The 18,421-nt window shown below is 40.7% G+C and overlaps 1 protein-coding gene across 1 annotated transcript in view; it reads right to left on the minus strand.

The window, feature by feature from the left end:
- Positions 1-18,421, minus strand: part of lama2 (laminin, alpha 2) — a 134,712-nt gene that overhangs the window by 65,575 nt on the left and 50,716 nt on the right. Inside the window, 6 exon segments of the mRNA XM_057352085.1 lie at positions 2,289-2,402; positions 8,964-9,075; positions 9,198-9,403; positions 11,287-11,376; positions 14,851-15,021; positions 17,543-17,683. Coding sequence (XP_057208068.1) covers positions 2,289-2,402; positions 8,964-9,075; positions 9,198-9,403; positions 11,287-11,376; positions 14,851-15,021; positions 17,543-17,683 — 834 coding nt within the window.

The following is an 18,421-nucleotide window of genomic DNA, read 5'->3' on the forward strand; positions in this document are numbered from 1 at the left end:
GGTCTATATAGGTTAATATATCTATCTATATAATCTAAATGAGGAAAATAATCCCTTCAATGGTGTTTACAGAAGACAGTAAGGAACATAATATGCATTTGTGCCGAGACTATCTGCACTTACATGAAGAAAGAACTACAAACAAGTCTGGGGAAACGTTACAGAGTATTTCAAACTGACAACAGAAATGACTTGAAAGAACGCATAGTGTGCACACACAAGTGACATGAGACCAGAGGTGGACAGTAGTGAAGTACATTTACTTGAGTATTGTACTTAAGTACACTTTTTGAGTATCTTTACTTTATTTACTAAGGTACAAAGGTGCGCAAGCGTGCAACAGATCGTGCAGTGTCATAAATCGTCGCAAAACAGAATTATCATTTGCGCATGCGCGTTTTCTACTACGTCATTATGCGCATGCGCGGACGGATCGTGTACTGACAACCATCACACATCACAAATTCATCAGGTTTACTCAGAGACTTCAGAAGATGAGCGAAACACTGCATTTTGTGAGTTTAATGGAATGAAATCTTAAAAACATTCAAATATTAAAGTGAAATATCTGCATATTTTCCAGCGGCGAATCATTTTATTGCTGTTAACATCCTTATAATTCTAGTCTTTCACTCATTGACTGACTCATGTTTTTAAATTCTTGGTGTTAAAAATAAAACTACAATAATGACCCGTGTGTTCTGAAGCTGAAGAGCATTTAACCACCACACACAACCAAAAATACACTCACACAAGTTTTTTTTACATTGTGGGGTTTTTCTCATAGATATAATGACCTTTCTACTGTACAAACTGGATAAGAGCTACAGGTCACCTTTACAGGTGTTGCTTTGCTGATGTTTGACTGATGAGTCAAGGGGGTTGTTAATGTGTTTGTTGTTTATCTTGCACATGATTCAACACAGAGGTCAGATTGAGCCAGACCTCATTGGTGTTTGCATACAAATAACCAACCTGTGACATTTACTCTGAATTTACATCCACAGAGTAACTGATGGAGAGAGAGAAACACATTTTCTGTAGCAGTATTCATTTATTATCTATTTTTCTCAATGTTTTCTTGTTTGTTTACATACAGTTGTTCAGCGGTTGAAAATTATTTCCTGTGTCACTTGAATGCTTTAGCAAAACAAAAAGTATTTCTGTCCTTTCTGTAACGCTATTTGAATTGACAGATGAACAGACAGACAGACACATGGACAGACAGACAGATGAATAGACAGACAGACAGATGAACAGACAGACAGACACATGAACAGACAGACAGACACATGAACAGACAGACAGATGAACAGACAGACAGACAGATGAACAGACAGACAGACACATGAACAGACAGACAGACACATGAACAGACAGACAGATGAACAGACAGACAGACAGATGAACAGACAGACAGACACATGAACAGACAGACAGACACATGGACAGACAGACAGATGAACAGACAGACAGACAGATGAACAGACAGACAGACACATGAACAGACAGACAGACACATGAACAGACAGACAGATGAACAGACAGACAGACAGATGAACAGACAGACAGACACATGAACAGACAGACAGACACATGAACAGACAGACAGATGAACAGACAGACAGACAGATGAACAGACAGACAGACACATGAACAGACAGACAGACACATGAACAGACAGACAGATGAACAGACAGACAGACAGATGAACAGACAGACAGACACATGAACAGACAGACAGACACATGAACAGACAGACAGATGAACAGACAGACAGACAGATGAACAGACAGACAGACAGATGAACAGACAGACAGACACATGAACAGACAGACAGATGAACAGAGAGACAGACAGATGAACAGACAGACAGACACATGAACAGACAGACAGACACATGAACAGACAGACAGATGAACAGAGAGACAGACAGATGAACAGACAGACAGACACATGAACAGACAGACAGATGAACAGACAGACAGATGAACAGAGAGACAGACAGATGAACAGAGAGACAGACAGATGAACAGACAGACAGACGAACAGACAGACAGACAGATGAACAGACAGACAGACAGATAAGCAGAGAGACAGACAGTGTATGTTGTGACTGACATCAGTTTGTGTTATTGTGTTAATGTAGTTTTGTGTGATTATGAGGCGAACAGCAGCAACACTCACAAAAGCACCGATGTCAAATCACAGCACAGGACATCGATTCTGTCCAATCAGTGTGAAGAAAGCAAGAAAAACAACACAAAGCCCTTCAGAGCTGATGTTACCTGGCAGTGTCCAGTGATGTCATCACAGCGCTCGGCGTGTCCGTGACAGTGACAGAGTTCACACACACCGCGATACACGGTCCCGTTCACCCTGCGGTAACCCACAGCACACGTCTGGAAACACACAACATCACGTCTGGAAATATTGATCAGAACATGACTGAGAGTAGTAAAGTGTAAGAGGAGCTGGATTTGTCAGAATAATGACTGAATCACTGCCGAGTTTTCATTTACTTCACGATGAAGAACATTAGTTTCTGTCAACACAAGTGTAATGAAGCTTTACTCTTCACTTTTATTCCAATACACAACAACGCCACAGAAAAACTGTTATATCTGTTATTAATATCTATCGATCATCTCGTGCTGGTTATGTTTTCCAGTCGTTCTCCTGGACTATGTGTTTTGGGTCATTTTTTGTCAAACCTTCTTAAGTTCTCCTCAAAGCAGACACTCCAAACACAACTACACAACATGAATACACGATCTTTAAAGAGGGCATGATCATCAAAAATCATATTTTTTATGGAATATTGTAGTGTTTTTATAAGTGAGCACTATGGCCCGGTTTCACAGACAGGGCTTAGCTTAAAGGAACAATATGGCATTTTTAGGAGGATCTATTGACATAAATACAATATAATATACAAAACTATTTCTTCAGAGGTGTATAAAGTCCTTACGTAATGAACCATTATGTTTGTAATACCTTAGAATAAGATGTTTATATCTACATACAGAGCGGGCCTACATACATTGAATTCGCCGCCATGTTTTCTACAGCAGCCCTAAACGGACAAACAACTCTACAACGTGCGTTTCCTCTTCCTCTCCGCTGCGGTATCGTGGTGAAACTGATCGAGGGATGATCCGTGATCCATACGGATCGTGCTCTCCGGTGCAGAACGCATGTGACCCGCGGATTAACTGAAAGTTTATTCATCATTGAGTAAAAGAGTAAAACGTGTGCGCTCTCTCTCGCTCGCTCTCTCTCTCGCTCTCTCTCTCCAGTATCTGGACGAGTACAATATTAAAGCGGTTCCAGATAAACAATGACGCTCAAAACTGCTCCGTCACAACATATCTTGGTATGTTAGTATGTTACTCACATACTGATCCGAATCAAAGCATCCTCCTCGGGGGTGATCTTTAGACGATCTTTCTCTCCAACGTCTCTCTGCTGGGAAGTATCTCCATAGATATCTGTGAGTACAGTATATCTGCTAAAAGACTTAGTCCTAACTCGTCTCTGCTGGAAAGTCTTTATAATAATAAAACAGGTCTTCTTTTTAAACTTAAAATCCACAGAGTCATCGCTCTTTCTACGGTCTTTCTAATGCCCGCATGATCTCTTCCCTGCGTCAACATCAGAACCACATCTTTTGTACTGTGGTGGCCACCGTCGTGTTTGGACTGACGATTCACGGCAAATCTATAATACAACGCTAGTGGCCGCTGTTAATTAAGAACTGCGCCTTTAAGCCAGGACTAGGCCTTAGTCAATTATGATAATTAAGTAGCTTTAATAAAAATGCCTCAGTAAAAACGTTTCTGGTGTGAACCTTGAGACAAAACAAAACCACTGAGATGTTTTAGGATCTGTCATTGCAAGTTATTTTCTTTTCAACCTTCACTCAAATCATGGAGCTCCTCCCCCCTCGAAACGACTTCTCATCACTTCCTGTCACGAGGGCAGAGCTTTCTTCATGAGAGGGTGCAGATGGTGATTCCGGTGGGGAGTATCGTCCACGACTGACTGCAAACTCACATTCAACCCTGTGCTCCATTTCTAAGGGCTCATCCCTATGCCCTAAGCCCTTCAAAGGAATTACCCTCCGGAGTGACAGCTATAAAAGGGTTGAAGGTGTAGGGGACCAAACAACTGTTTCTTGAAGTGCCCTTCTGCGTCATCATCCCATGCCCATACGAGGCGCCGTCGCCATGAAAAGAATCACGGGGGCGTGAAGTGTCCATCAGTTGTACCCTTTGAAATCCTTTATTCCAAAGAGCCCTTTGAAGTGGCCAGTTATGAGCACTTGGGTTTGGAACGACCCTTCAGTATGGTGGCCATGAAGTGCCCTTCGGAGGGCGATATGTCCCATTTGGAACACACCGCAAATCTGCCTCCATTTTATTAGCCACACCCATCTTCCAATGATCCAATCAGTTCTCAATGTGGGAATTAGTATAGGTAGAGTTTAATATCGCCGCATGTTTGTATCTATAATCAGTGTTGGGAGTAATGCGTTACAAAAGTAATGCATTACAGTAACGCATTACTTTTTGCTGTAACGCAGTAGTGTAAGGCATTACTAATCAATTTTCAGTAATATTTTACTCGGTACATGTTCAGTAATGCTTGCGTTACAACAAATGTTTCGCCCGCGAGACATTAACAAATCAAAAATCCTGCAAGTTCTATTTCCTGTTGGTGAATAGACGCGTGTGGTGTCATTCATCTCCCTCTGGCTGGTGGAACTTTGCATTTTGTATCATAACACGGCATGATTTCAGTCTCTGAGCTAAGGGTCCGAGGCTATTGGCCCCGCCCGGTTCGCTCTAAGCCCTAGCGCCAGTGTTGCCAGGGTCGCGGGTTTCCTGCACAATTGGGCTATTTTGAAAATGCAGTTGCGGGAAAAATTATGGAGCCGTGGGTTGCGGGTTTTTGGGCTACTTTCATAATGTACTGCGGTCGCTAAAATGTTTATTTATATTCTAAGGATAAATGTTAACTGATGAGATTCTTAATGTGTATTCATACTCGGATGAATACCTGGCAACTCCAGGACCGGGCCGTTGTCAAAAGTGTGGGGAACGAGCGTCTGACAGACAGGCTACAGTACAGGGAGGGACGCGGGAGCTCAGCTCAACCAAAGAGGAAAATATAGCGGTGGTATTAGACAATGCATCCGAATGATGTTTTTACCAATGTTTCGTAAGGTGCATGTCACGTTACACAATGAAAGAAATCACGTGTGAGAGTACAACAGTTGATTCTTCCGGCTGCCAAATATCACATTTGAGCAGCTATAAGCAGTCTAGAACAACTAAAACATTGAGGTGCTTGTACACATTATACATATGCAATACATTTAACCATGCTTGTTTCTTCAGCAAGTTTTTGCATGTCTTTCTAAGAGAAAACACGTTTCTCGTCCATTTCCGTGCGTGGCCTCGAGCACACATGGATCTTTTTTAAAGGGACACTCCTCCCAAAAACTAAAATTCTGTTATGGATTACTCACCCTCTAGTTGTTCCAAACCTGTATAAATTTCTTTGTTCGGTTAAACACAAAAATATTTGGTAGAAAGTTAACTGAAAATTCTTTGGCATCATTGACTACCATAGCAGAAAAAAACATAATTGTAGTCAAAGGTGACCCAGAATTGTTTGCTTTCCTAAATCCCCCAAAACATCTTTTGACTTCAACAGAACAAAAAATATATACAATACCTAGGAAACCATTCAGATAAGTAAATATAGCAATACAAACTTTTTTTTGCAGTTGTTAACTTTGATTTGACACCGGAAAATAATTGTGCTAGTTTTCATTCCTTTTGGGCGGGTTTTGAGGGGTCATTGGGCTGCTTTCAGGAAGCTAGTTAGCAAGATCCCTGTGACCAGCAGCAATGACAAGGTAAACTAACGTTTACATGATGACTAGCTAGAATTCTATATAATCTAGTTCAGTGATGGGATGGGACTATTTTGTATTTAAATACCTTTGAAAATACAAAAATACTAAGATTAAACACATTTAAATACAAAATACATTTAATTTTTTCAAACTAAAATACTTTTTGCCAATCAACCTCCTTATTAGACTGCATGGATGGGTAGTGTTTCAAATACATACATTTGAAATACAAATTACTATTATTTTGTAATAGTATTTTGTATTGAAATGCATTTAATCTAGTATTTTTTTGTATTTATTTTTGTGTAGCCTTGTTAATTCAAGAAATCAGCAGTCTAATAAAGAGGCTGATTGGCAAAATACAAAAATTCAAAACATTTTGTAATTTTTGAATGTTAAGTTCTACTTCTGTAGTTATTTTGGTGAAAGTAACTCAAAAGTGATACAGGAGTCATGTAACGTATTACAATTCTGAGTAATATTGCAAGGTAAGGGATTACTTTTAAATAACAGTAACAAGTAATCTGTAATGTATTACAGATTGGAAGTAACTTGCACAACACTGATGATTAACATGACTGCACAACAGCAATGTACAGTAGGTGGCGCTATACACTAAGGATGCAATAACCAAAGAAGAAGATTCCCATCGTTACTTCTGTTTTACATCGACTTTAATGATTCTTTATTAAAATATTTGAATAAAGAGCGATGATGTCAGGTGTCTAAAGTTCTCTTTTTTTCTCTCTTTTGGTCACTAAAGTAAGTGGGAGTCTCCTCCTGAGCAAAATAAACATGAAAGCTGGGATTGATATGACAGATGTCACTGAGATGAATGATCGCGGCAAGTCTGTGAGTCTGTTAAAGAAAAAACAATCCTGGTGTTCTGATTTAGTATCACAGAATGTCTGATTTGATGATGACATCAAGCAGTTAAGCGTGAAGCAGGAGCGTGTTGAGCAGATCAGATGTTGTACATGTGATGCTGCTGTCCCGGCCGGGAATCTTAACAATCATCTGAGATTCATAAAGAGATCTCCACTGTGGCCAAATGTGTCGTACTGTACAGCATCACTAAACTATAAGCATTACGTCAACATTCACAGTATTCATGAATCAGGACCAGTGTTGGGCAGTAACACGTTACTGTAGTTTGATTACTTTTTTGGTAACGGAGTAATTTAAAGCGTTATAATTCCTAAAATAGTAATTAGATTATAGTTCCAAGCCCAGGTAACTATACGTTACTGTCATGGTTCTGCCCACCTTGTCTTGCTTTTCTTGGCCTAGTGGCAGAACCATGATAGAACCTCTTGTTTTATGTGGAGAGTGACGTTTTGTCCCTGTTGGTCTTCCACTCTCCGGTGTGGCGTCTCTGTTCCCGCCCTTTCGTCTCCTCGTTATTGTTTGTTAATTAGTTCATGTCCTGCACCTGTCCCCTCTTGATTTATCCCCTTTATAATGCCCTTGTGTCTTCTGTCTCGTGCTGGTTCATTGTATTGTGTCGTGTTTGTGTAATGTGGTGAGTTCCTGTCTTTGAGTTAGTTTATTTTGTAGTTGTGATGTGTTTTAGTCTAGTCCTGTTAGTTTAGTTAGTCTTGTTCCTGTTTCCATGTTTGTTACTTTACCCCCACGTGGGTCTTTGTTTTGTTGCTTTTTATTTATTAAAGTTTGTGTTAACCCCTTACCCGCTGTCTGCACCTGGGTCCTCTGTCTCCGTGTCTCTCACCACCCACCATTCTTGACAGTTACAGCTGCGTTGCATCATTGCCGTTGTATCATTTTATCATTAAAATTGTAAAAAGCGAAATAGCTTTTTCAAAGTCTGGATGCCTGCCTGTCGCACACGTGACGTCATCAAACTGAAACGCGCCTGCGCGGAAAAAGTACTACCAAAGCCACTCCATGGAAAGCCTGCCACCTTAAGCTAAAAACTAGTAACGGACGATGCTATCGCCGCGCAAGGAGACTAGACACCGGATATGATTGGCTGAGGTGCCTCTCGTGAGGTGCCTTTATGCTCCAGTTGTAAGTATTACAGACCCATACATCTCCCTCTCACAAGACAATCTTTGGTACTACCAGCGAAACTCAGCATGGCGAGAGAAACGTATGTGTTCTGTAGCTGGAAATAAAATAATAATTATGAGTTTATTTCTGTCAAAGACAAGAACATTGTTGCGCGTTGTCGGTCATGTGGAGGTAAACAAAACCCTCTCTGAAAACAAGCTGAAAGGGCAGTACAGCCCGGTTAAACTTCTGGAGAAAGTGACGTCACCGGGCACGGAGAGCAATGAATCAACTTCTACTGTCCAGTGCCAGGCTGCTATTAGCAACATGTTGTGTTTTGTCAGACGAGTTTTTGCTGCTCTAACGCTGTTATATTTGTTAAATGACGAAGAAATCATCCTAGAAATATGCAGAAGCACTAGTTAAGATATACAAGTTATAAGAAACTAAGGAGAGACTTTTTACATTATGGAGTATGCAGGTTTAGAAATACTAGTTAACATATGAATGTTTGAAGTTAAAATGTCACAGAGTTTAATTATTATTATTATTTATGCCAGGCTTTAGTATGGAATAAGCAGGAAGAATGTATTAAAAGAATTAAAGACGAGATTGAGTAGAGTATGCACGTAAAGTTTAGTCTTGAGAAGGCTAAAGAGGTTATTTTGTGTTTTTGAGGGGTGGGGGGAAGTGATGTAACGAGTAGTGTAACTAATTACTTTTGAAATAAAGTAATCTGACCAGTAACTTGATTACATTTAAAAGGAGTAATCAGTAATTTAATTATATTTCCAGAGTAACTTGCCCAACACTGATCAGGACACACATAAACTACCCTCATGACCCAGTGGATGTGTCAAGAGTGTTATCTCATGAGGCCACGGGACAGGCACAGAGGAGCCATCATGGTGGATGTGGTATGAGCAGGATGTATTTATTTCCAGTGATCATCAACGCTCGAGAACTAAATGCACAACATGATTTAGAACGCAGCACGTTTTTATGTCACTTCCTTTCACTCGCTTACCTCACAGGAAGTGCCGACATATCCAGGAGGACACTGACACACCTCCACAGCACGGGCCTGAACACCGCTGCGAGCGTCCACGGCAGCAACGTGCATGCTCACCGTACCCAACCTGAGACACACACAGAGAGAGATTCATTCATTTATTCAGTTGTTGAATGTTGATGAAGGGGAAATGAAAAATATCCCTCAAAATCTCTCCATTCTGGGACGGGCCGCAGTAGCGGAGCTGACCTGTAGATGGCGCTCACGTGTTCTTGACCGGAAGATGCCCGCAGGAGCACACGCTGGATGTTGTTGAGTACAGTGTGAAAGTCTCTCTTACTGACAGCCAAACCTGACGCCTGATGCTGGAAACTTTCTGGAAGAAGATCTATCCTCCGCTCGGCCGCAGACACCCTCACAAAAGACCTGCTGTCAATCAAACGCAGACCATCGCCCTAACGGACAACAATGTGTGTGAATCACTTTCTCTCTCTCACTTCAGTCTTCAGGTTCCTCAATCATACATGAAGAAATCAACAGTGTCATACAACGTGACTTACTGAGTTTAATAGTTAGATCAGGCCAAACTTCCCTTTAGAGACATTTAAAAACTAAATAAATCATAAAAACAATCAATATAATAGTTCTTTAAATAAAAAGGGTTGGTGTCAGTGAAAAAACAACAACATTAAATCTTAACATGTGTTGTTGTGTAGACGTGTGTGTGTGTGAATGTGTCGATAAAAGCTGATTTATTGATTGAGAAGCAGACAGACAGACAGATGTGTGTAATATTGTGTATGTGTGTAGAAAAGCAGAGAGACACGAGTTTGATGGAAGGTGAAATGTTTGCAGAGAAATATTTAATTGTGAAGAATTGTGCAGGTGTGTGTGTGTGTGTGTGTGTGTGTGTATTGATGCAATAACAGGTAACCCATATATCTCATCTCTGACACAGTGAGGGGACTCATTTGAGAGCATTATGGGATACGATTCATTCTGCTGGTTTATTTACCTCTCCACCACACAGACTGCTGGGAAAATCAGCGTTTATTGACATGCACGCACACACACACGCACGCACACACACACACAGCAGGAAGATTGAGGAATTATGGGAGCTGTACTCTCTATTTGCACTGAGTTAATGAGGTATGCACATGCAAAACAGGGCTTAACGAACAATAATTACCTGTCATACACACCTGAGCACAGGAGCGCATGCACATCTCACACACGCACGCACGCACGCAGACACACACCTGCTGCATATCGCATTAATACTTCATAAAAATCTGCAAGGGTCTGTAGAGAAACACAACACCGGCATAGAAACTGCACGCACACACACGCACGCACGTTTAATGCATGTATTAAAATAACAAGATTGGCATCTCAGAGTAATGGTATTGCTCAGAAATTGCTCTTTTAGAGCTCAGGAGACCTATTAGTGTTTTCTCCTGATAAGCAGAAATAAAAACAGACACAAATGAGACGAGCGCTGAAAGTTTAGAGTTTTAGAATGAATGTGGAGCGCAGAAATCTTTTTATATTGAGATCTCAAACTAATCTGATTTTACAGATCTCCTCTGAGACTCTACATGAGACACATGTGACATTAAACCTAACGTCTTCTCTGTTTAGGAGAAACAACAGGAAAAGAAAGAGATGATTGTCAAATGAACTTTGTCAAAACCAAACATCTTTGTATTTAAAAGTATATATTTGTATAATAGTTGAGAGTACAGGAATCCGTTTGTTTATATGCAGCTGCATGAATAAATGAAATTTAAGGAAATGCTTTAGTCATGAGGCCAAATAAAGAAGATTCTGAATCACACCAACTGAGCAAAGCACACACAAATGTATACAAATCCTTACACACAAACACAGGTAGAGTACATGAATACTCAAGCATGCTTTCACACACACACACACGCACGCACGCACACACACACACGCACACACTGATGTGAGCTTGTGAGAAGACTTACACAAACATAAACACAGCTGTGATCCACACACACACACACACAGTAAACAACATGAGTTCAAGCATCTCACATGTACACACTCACATCAGTTCTAGACTAAACAGCGAGGTGTGCTGCTGTGAATGACCTCATGATGCTCTGTCATGATTGGGTTTCAAAGCAACACATCGTTTCATATTGAACGACATTTCTGAATGATAGGAAGATATTCTTCTCATCAGCTAACCTTATCAAAAGTGTTCGTTTTGTTGAGGTCTGCTTTGATTGTCTGGTAGCAGAGATTTGAAAGATTTTCTGTGATGAAACTCTGCAGGTGTGAATGACGATGGACAGATGTACTTTACCTCCATGATGACATCAGGACCAGAGGAGACGTGACGACCATCAGTGTCATCAGATACACTGTACATCAACCTGCCTCCATACGACAACAGCTGAAAACACACACACACACACACACACACACACACACACACACACACACACACACAGCTTAAAAACGCTCTGTGTTCTTTAAGAAAAAGGCTGAAAACAGTTCAACATGCTTGATACGAACACACACACATACATGTTCTGTGTGTGTGTGTGTGTCTCTGCTGTATTTAGGCTATGTTACGCTTCAGGGTAAATCAGGACCACCACACACATCTCCACAACCTTCACTTCTACGCACACACACACAATCCTACACAAACCCATCTCACAGGACTGATGTGGGTTTACTTCAGTGCTCCGTGTGTGTGTGTAGAGGTTACATCTCTATAACCAACACAACATTCACACTGAACAGACCTCGCAACATCTATTCTCATGTGGAACTGATAAGAGAAGATCTTTCTTCATGTCCACACCAACATAATTCCACTTTAGGCTTCACAGTGATGTGGACATCCAAGAAATGACATTCAGCTGAATCTCACAAAAATACCCCCCCCCTCCTGGACGTGTTCTTCAGATGTCTCATGTAGAACAGTGACTTCTGACATCAGACCTGTGATGTCATGGCAACCGCCTCCTGTGAATCACTTCTGAAGAATTGTTTTAATTAGAACATTGAATCATTCATTTATGAAACGGTTTACTCCAGTCACACAAAGATGTTTCCACTGTACTTCTGTAAAAACATTCTGCATATCCACACATGAACGATGGATGCAATGGTTTAAAGAGCATCTTGAGTGCTTTAATGAAAGTCAAGACATCTGGGCGTCTGGTGTGTATAAAAGAGTTCATATCAAAACATCACATCACATGAAATCCAGAAATGAAATTAACCTGATTGTTTCCGTGTTAGTCAAAAAGCCCACATACAGACATTCAACTGAGAGAGAGAGAGAGAGCGAATGTAGACTTGATAGAAAAATGAAAAGAGAGTGGGAGAAAATGACAACATCATCCACAGCACATCCTACAGGAAATGAGAAACAGGCCGTCCATCGAAGTCTTTCAAAACAATTCTGTCCAACCCCCCCATCCTCTGTTCTTACCCATCATTCCCTGCCATGTGCTTCTGACCTCTCTTACCCTCCTCATGTCTGCACCACAGCACCAGAGACCACACACACGCACGCACGCACACACACACACACACGCGCACGCGCACACGCACACGCACACAGAGCTTTGTGTGTTTGTGTTACAGTTACACATCTGGTGAAATGCAGTCTGAGAATGTGTGGCTATAGAGGAGCCAGAGATCATAAACACACACACACACAATCACCCAATCAGATTAGATCTTGTGAGATCATGACAGTGTTTCCCAGTTTTGTGTTTAGATGGTACTTTTATAAAAACCTTCTGGATAAATGTGCATAATAAAAAATACTGTGTGTGTTTTAACTTGTCAGTATTTATTCACACGTGATCCCTTGACAAACACACATGACTGTGTGAAAATACCTTTGTTCTCAAACTAATGATAATAGGTGTCCAAAAACACAATCAACCTTCAAATCTTCATCACTTGTTGTATGAAAAAACACAGATTTATGTTACTGATTGTTGCCAAAAACAAGAACAAGTTTGTCTTCAGCTCGATTTACACTTCCGTATCATTTTACTAACGGAGGTCGTTTCCATAGAAACAAACTGTATTGTGAAACACCTTGTCAAATCTGTGTAGTTACACAACAAACAGAGAAAATGTGTGTGAAGTAATCTGTGAATTTAATTGAAAGAATCTCATCAAGAACCCGTGAGAATGTGTGTGTGCTCTGTAAAGAGAGTAAATATGGCCGTCTGTGTGTGTGTGTGTGTGTGTGTGTGTGTGTGTCACAGAGGCTCGGAGCGTAAGACATGTATGCATTACGTGTGTTTGTGTGCTTTAGGCATAAAGTCATCTCTTTAAACACAAACTGGAAAATCTTCTCAAGTCTAATGTATGCTGCATGAAGAAAATCAAGCTCATTAAAAGTCCATCTGATTTTATTTCTGCATTGACCCAATTCTCATTATTCTAATGCAAACATAACCTCATTCCTCTTTCTTTAATACAGTCATGAAAATCAAATTTCATCTGGACAGAATCATTTAGCATAAATTACACTATATACATAGATACCGTACATGCCTAAATGATAGAGCTTTTTTTTGCTTTACAGTAATAAGAATGAGATTTTTCTGCATGAAAATAATCCAATAATGCAAAACATCTTAATGCTCCTCAAAATGGGTTCCATTTACTTTTCATAATGTCTTATTTATTTCTTTTTCTTTTTTATTTGAGGTGATATATGAGACAGATTTGTTCCTGACAGGTTTCATGAGTTTAACCTTCAAATGTTTTTTTAATGTTCTCAATGCATTCACTGAGGACGCTGAACCTGACGGAGCTTTCATTTAAACGGCCTAATGTGTGTCTGGATATTAAAACGCTGTGAAATGAAGGCTGACAGTCACTTTAAACTCAGAGTAATGTCATCATTAGCTGCAGAGAGACTTCAGCACGCACGCGCACGCACGCGCGCGCACACACACACACACACACACACACACACACACGCGCACACACACACACGCGCACACACACACACGCGCACACACACGTGCATTCAATCATGACAGTGTTTCCCAGTTTTGTGTTTAGATGGTACTTTAATAAACACCTTCTGGATAAATGTGCATAATAAAAAATACTGTGTGTGTTTTAACACACACAAATCTAAATGTTCACATGATGCCATAAAGTCTACATGTACACGTGTGTAATCAGCACTATTATTATTATTTTATTATTATTTATTAATCTTCACACAATGTTATTTAATTTTTCTTGAACGTGAGTAATATGTAGAAAGTTTCAGCTCAGTACACAGTGAGTCTGGAAACTAAAGCAGGTCATTTGATTGTTTGTACACGTCTCATTTTCTTCCTGTACTCCCATTATCTTTAAAGTACCCCCAACACAAACACACACACCTCTCTCTCTCACTCACTCACTCTCACTCTGTCTCCCTGCAGACACTCAAGTGAAATCAAGGGCAAATAAAAGGCTAAATGAGGCAGTAATGTAATGATGATAAATGATGTCTGATCATTACAGCACTTGAGGAAACATCAGTGTAGTGTGCTGCCAGACACTTCACCGCATGCACGCACACACGTCTGGTTTACTATCTCCGTGGGGACAGTCCATAGGCGTAATGTTTTTATACTGTACAAACTGTATATTCTATCCCCTATCCCTAACCCTATCCCTAAACCTAAAGATCATAGAACACTTTTTGCATTTTTAGATTTGTAAAAAATATTGTTCTGTACAATTTATAAGCTTTTGTGCCCATGAGGACCTCAATTTTGGTCCCCACAGTGACACGAGTCCCCATGTGTTGGTGTGTATTCAGGTTTAGGTCCCCACCGGGATATACAAACATGAACACACACACACACGCACACACTTGACTCACTTTCTTGTGCAGGTAAGCGGAAGGGGCGCTCCAGTAGTATGGGGCTTTTAGGTGAGTCTGGGCATCTGATTGGCTCCCAGTGACCTGATTGGGCGTGTCTCTGCTGGGCACCGCCCACACTAGCCCCTCCCCGTCTGCTCCAGTGAGATACCAGCCAGACATATGTGTCACCTGCGAACAAACACAGACAAACATTCAGATTTCTAAAAAACAGTGTGGCTCATGTTTGGAGAGAAGATCTAACAGCAGTAAAACTGTATAATACATCAGAGAACATATAACATACTGTATATATCAGAGAATGTATGTGAGATACACAGGACAGAAGAACAATTGAATGAACTGAATGTCATTTTAGAAGTAAAGCATTTTATAAAAAAATGTATAGTATAATACCATGTAAGTCGCTTTGGATAAAAGCGTCTGCCAAATGCATAAATGTACGTACAAGTAAATGTATTATAATTCCCAGCTAACGTGTCAATATATATTTTATGAGAATCCATACTTCAGTGTCAGTCTATATTGATTCAATATTAATAGAACTGAAGTGTTGATTTCTCCTGTGACCTGTGAAGAAAAGCCTATGAATATGTAGAGTGAATTAAACCTCAATTCTAACGACTACTGAAGTGAAAATACTGTGTGTGCGTGTGCGATATATGAGGAGTTGACATTGACAGCAGTAAGATAGAGTTCATCTGAAACCATTCAAACACTTTTATAATTCCTGTCTCATTAAACACGCAGACTCGCGTTCATTGAGGTTTGACATGAGAACGTCACGTGTGAGTGTTAATGAGATCAGTCACAGAATCTACACACACACACACACACACGCGCGCACACGCACACACGCACACGCACACACACGCACACACACACACGCGCACACACACACACGCGCACACACACACACGCACGCACACACACACACACACACACACAAACTAAAAAACACGACACAACGTCTTAAAATAAAACAAGGCAGGATAAAACTAAAGCAAAAACACAAAACTCACAGTTCTCAAACAAGGGAGGACACAGGAACACGGGCGACAGCATGAACACATACACAATACACGAGCCCAGGACAAAGAAACATCAGGGTAAATATAGGAACACAAAGGAGGGATAACGACATGGGACAGGTGTGGGACATTAAACACTCAGGGAAACATAACGAGGAAACGAGAGGAATGGGGTCAATGACAAGACACTGGAGAGAACGTATATTATAGTCAAATGGACAACAATATGTTTCTCTCCACACATAACCAAAGACTGTCATGGCTCTGCTACAGGACCAAGAAAAACATGACTAAGGAAGCAGAGCCATGACAAACTTCAGTGCAGCTGGGCTAACTTTTAATCAGAGGAGGACGGCGCTTAAACCAACACTTCCAGAGGGTTCAACAATGATTTTTGACTTTCACACCTGTTCACCCACAGCAAAGTTTAGTTATTGGTAAGTCTGTGCTATTTCTTATTTTTTCTTGTGTGTTCACTGCTGAGGGGGCCGCCGTGCCTTGATGAAACTGTGTTTGTCTACATGTAGCTATTTGTTTAATTATCATCGCAAGCAATCATAAAATGCAGCACATTTCAACAAAGCTTGCTGTTCAACGCACTTCGGGTTCGGGCTTAAAATGTAACTGTAATGGTCGGGCCGGGTTAAACAATCTCGGGTACGGGCCGGGTTCGGGCTTTCGTTTAAAGCCCAAGCAGACATCTAGCCCACACTGCCTGCTGTCCTCCTCACTGATGACATTACAATAATATAAAGAAGCTATTAGAATAAACACCATATCAACTCTATCACTTCATTAGAATTCTGTAGGGGTGGTTTCACAGACAGGGCTTAGATCAAACCAAAGGAAGACCCTCTTAGTTCAATGACAACACTTAAATAGCTTTTACAGATCATTTAAAGTTTTTTCCTAATATAAATGAAAAAACATTCCCCTAACCCTAACAATCACACACAACTGTCTGCTCTTTTACATTTTCACAAAGTTCATTCTGTATGATTTATAAGCTTGTTTCCTCATGGGGACCAAAAAATGTCCCCACAAGGACAAGGGTTTTGGATATTGCCATCATTGTGGGGACATTTTGTCCTCATACCGTAGGGTTTACCCTTCCCACACACACATAAAACTGAATGAATCATCTCTCTCTCCACACACACACACACAGTTTAAAATGAATCTCTTGTTATTTATTTTCAGTGTGTCTGGAGGAGAGGTTTTATAGACCTCAGATTAAATTCTGTGTGTGTGTGTGTGTGTGCAGGTTTGATTAGACTTGTGAGAGACGATGTCCCCACAAATCAAGTGAAACCTGTCAAAAACCAACATGGGAGGACATTTGACATACAAATCATGTTTTGCTCTAAATCGGACTGTCAACAGATTTGTGTAAGGGTTACCTTTAGGTTGAGTGTGTTTGTCTATGTGTGTGTGCGTGTGTGTGTGTGTGTAAGAAGTGCTATTCCTGCATAATAAAACTGAATCCCACTAGTCAAGCAGAAATTTAGGATGTGTAACTAATGAGAAGTGAGTCCACACGCACGCACGCACACACGCACGCACGCACGCACGCACGCACGCACGCACGCACGCACGCACGCACACACACACACACACACACACACACACACACACAGCGGAGAGCTGGTCTTGTCTCATACATTACTGTAGTCCCAGTGGGATTCTGTACACAGGCTGGCCAGCCCAGAACAGTAGCACTTCTCGCATCCACGGAGACGGTCTCCACGGAGATGATAGAATCCCTGTTTACAGCGGTCACAGTTCTGCCCCTCGACATGTTCCTAAAGACAGTCAGACACAGACACATAGAGATGGCTGCATGCATTATTAAACACTGTTATAAAGCTATACTGACCCATGGGAGACATGTTACCAAAACACGCACGCACGCGCACGCACACACACACACACACACACACACACACACACACACACACACACACACACACACACACACACACACAGGTCTCTACAGAGAAGAGAAAGTCATTATTCTTCTATTGCATTTCTTTAAACAGCTACAGAACCTCTTATTTCTGCATTACATCAGGTTACACACTTCTGACAAATGAGAATTTTTTTTGTCCTCCATCACTCCATCCATCCGTCTGTCCACTCATCTATTCTGCAGTAACGTCAGATTGCTCTCTTTCTTCACTAAGCAATGTAATAAGTTAACAATTTATGAAGAACAATAAGGACCTTCATAGGATACATTCATGTTAAATTAAACTTGGAAAAGAAGATTGAGTCGACCATAAACTCTGATTGAGCATCCCGTCTGGTCCACAAATCAGTTTTTCATTCAGCGTCAAAATGAAGCTGAAAATTCAAGAATATAAAGGAGCGTCACACTAACCGTTATTTGCATGAAAAATGTGTCCAGAAGACATTCAATCAGTTTCTATCAACACAAATGAGCAGAGTTTTACTTTATGCAAATGAAGTGACATAATGCTGTGACTACCAATAAGATCGTGACAGTGAAGGTCACATGATCTGCACCCTTTCAATCAAGC

This window comes from Triplophysa rosa, linkage group LG15, assembly GCF_024868665.1.
Source record: "Triplophysa rosa linkage group LG15, Trosa_1v2, whole genome shotgun sequence".
Classification (NCBI taxonomy): Eukaryota; Metazoa; Chordata; class Actinopteri; order Cypriniformes; family Nemacheilidae; genus Triplophysa; species Triplophysa rosa.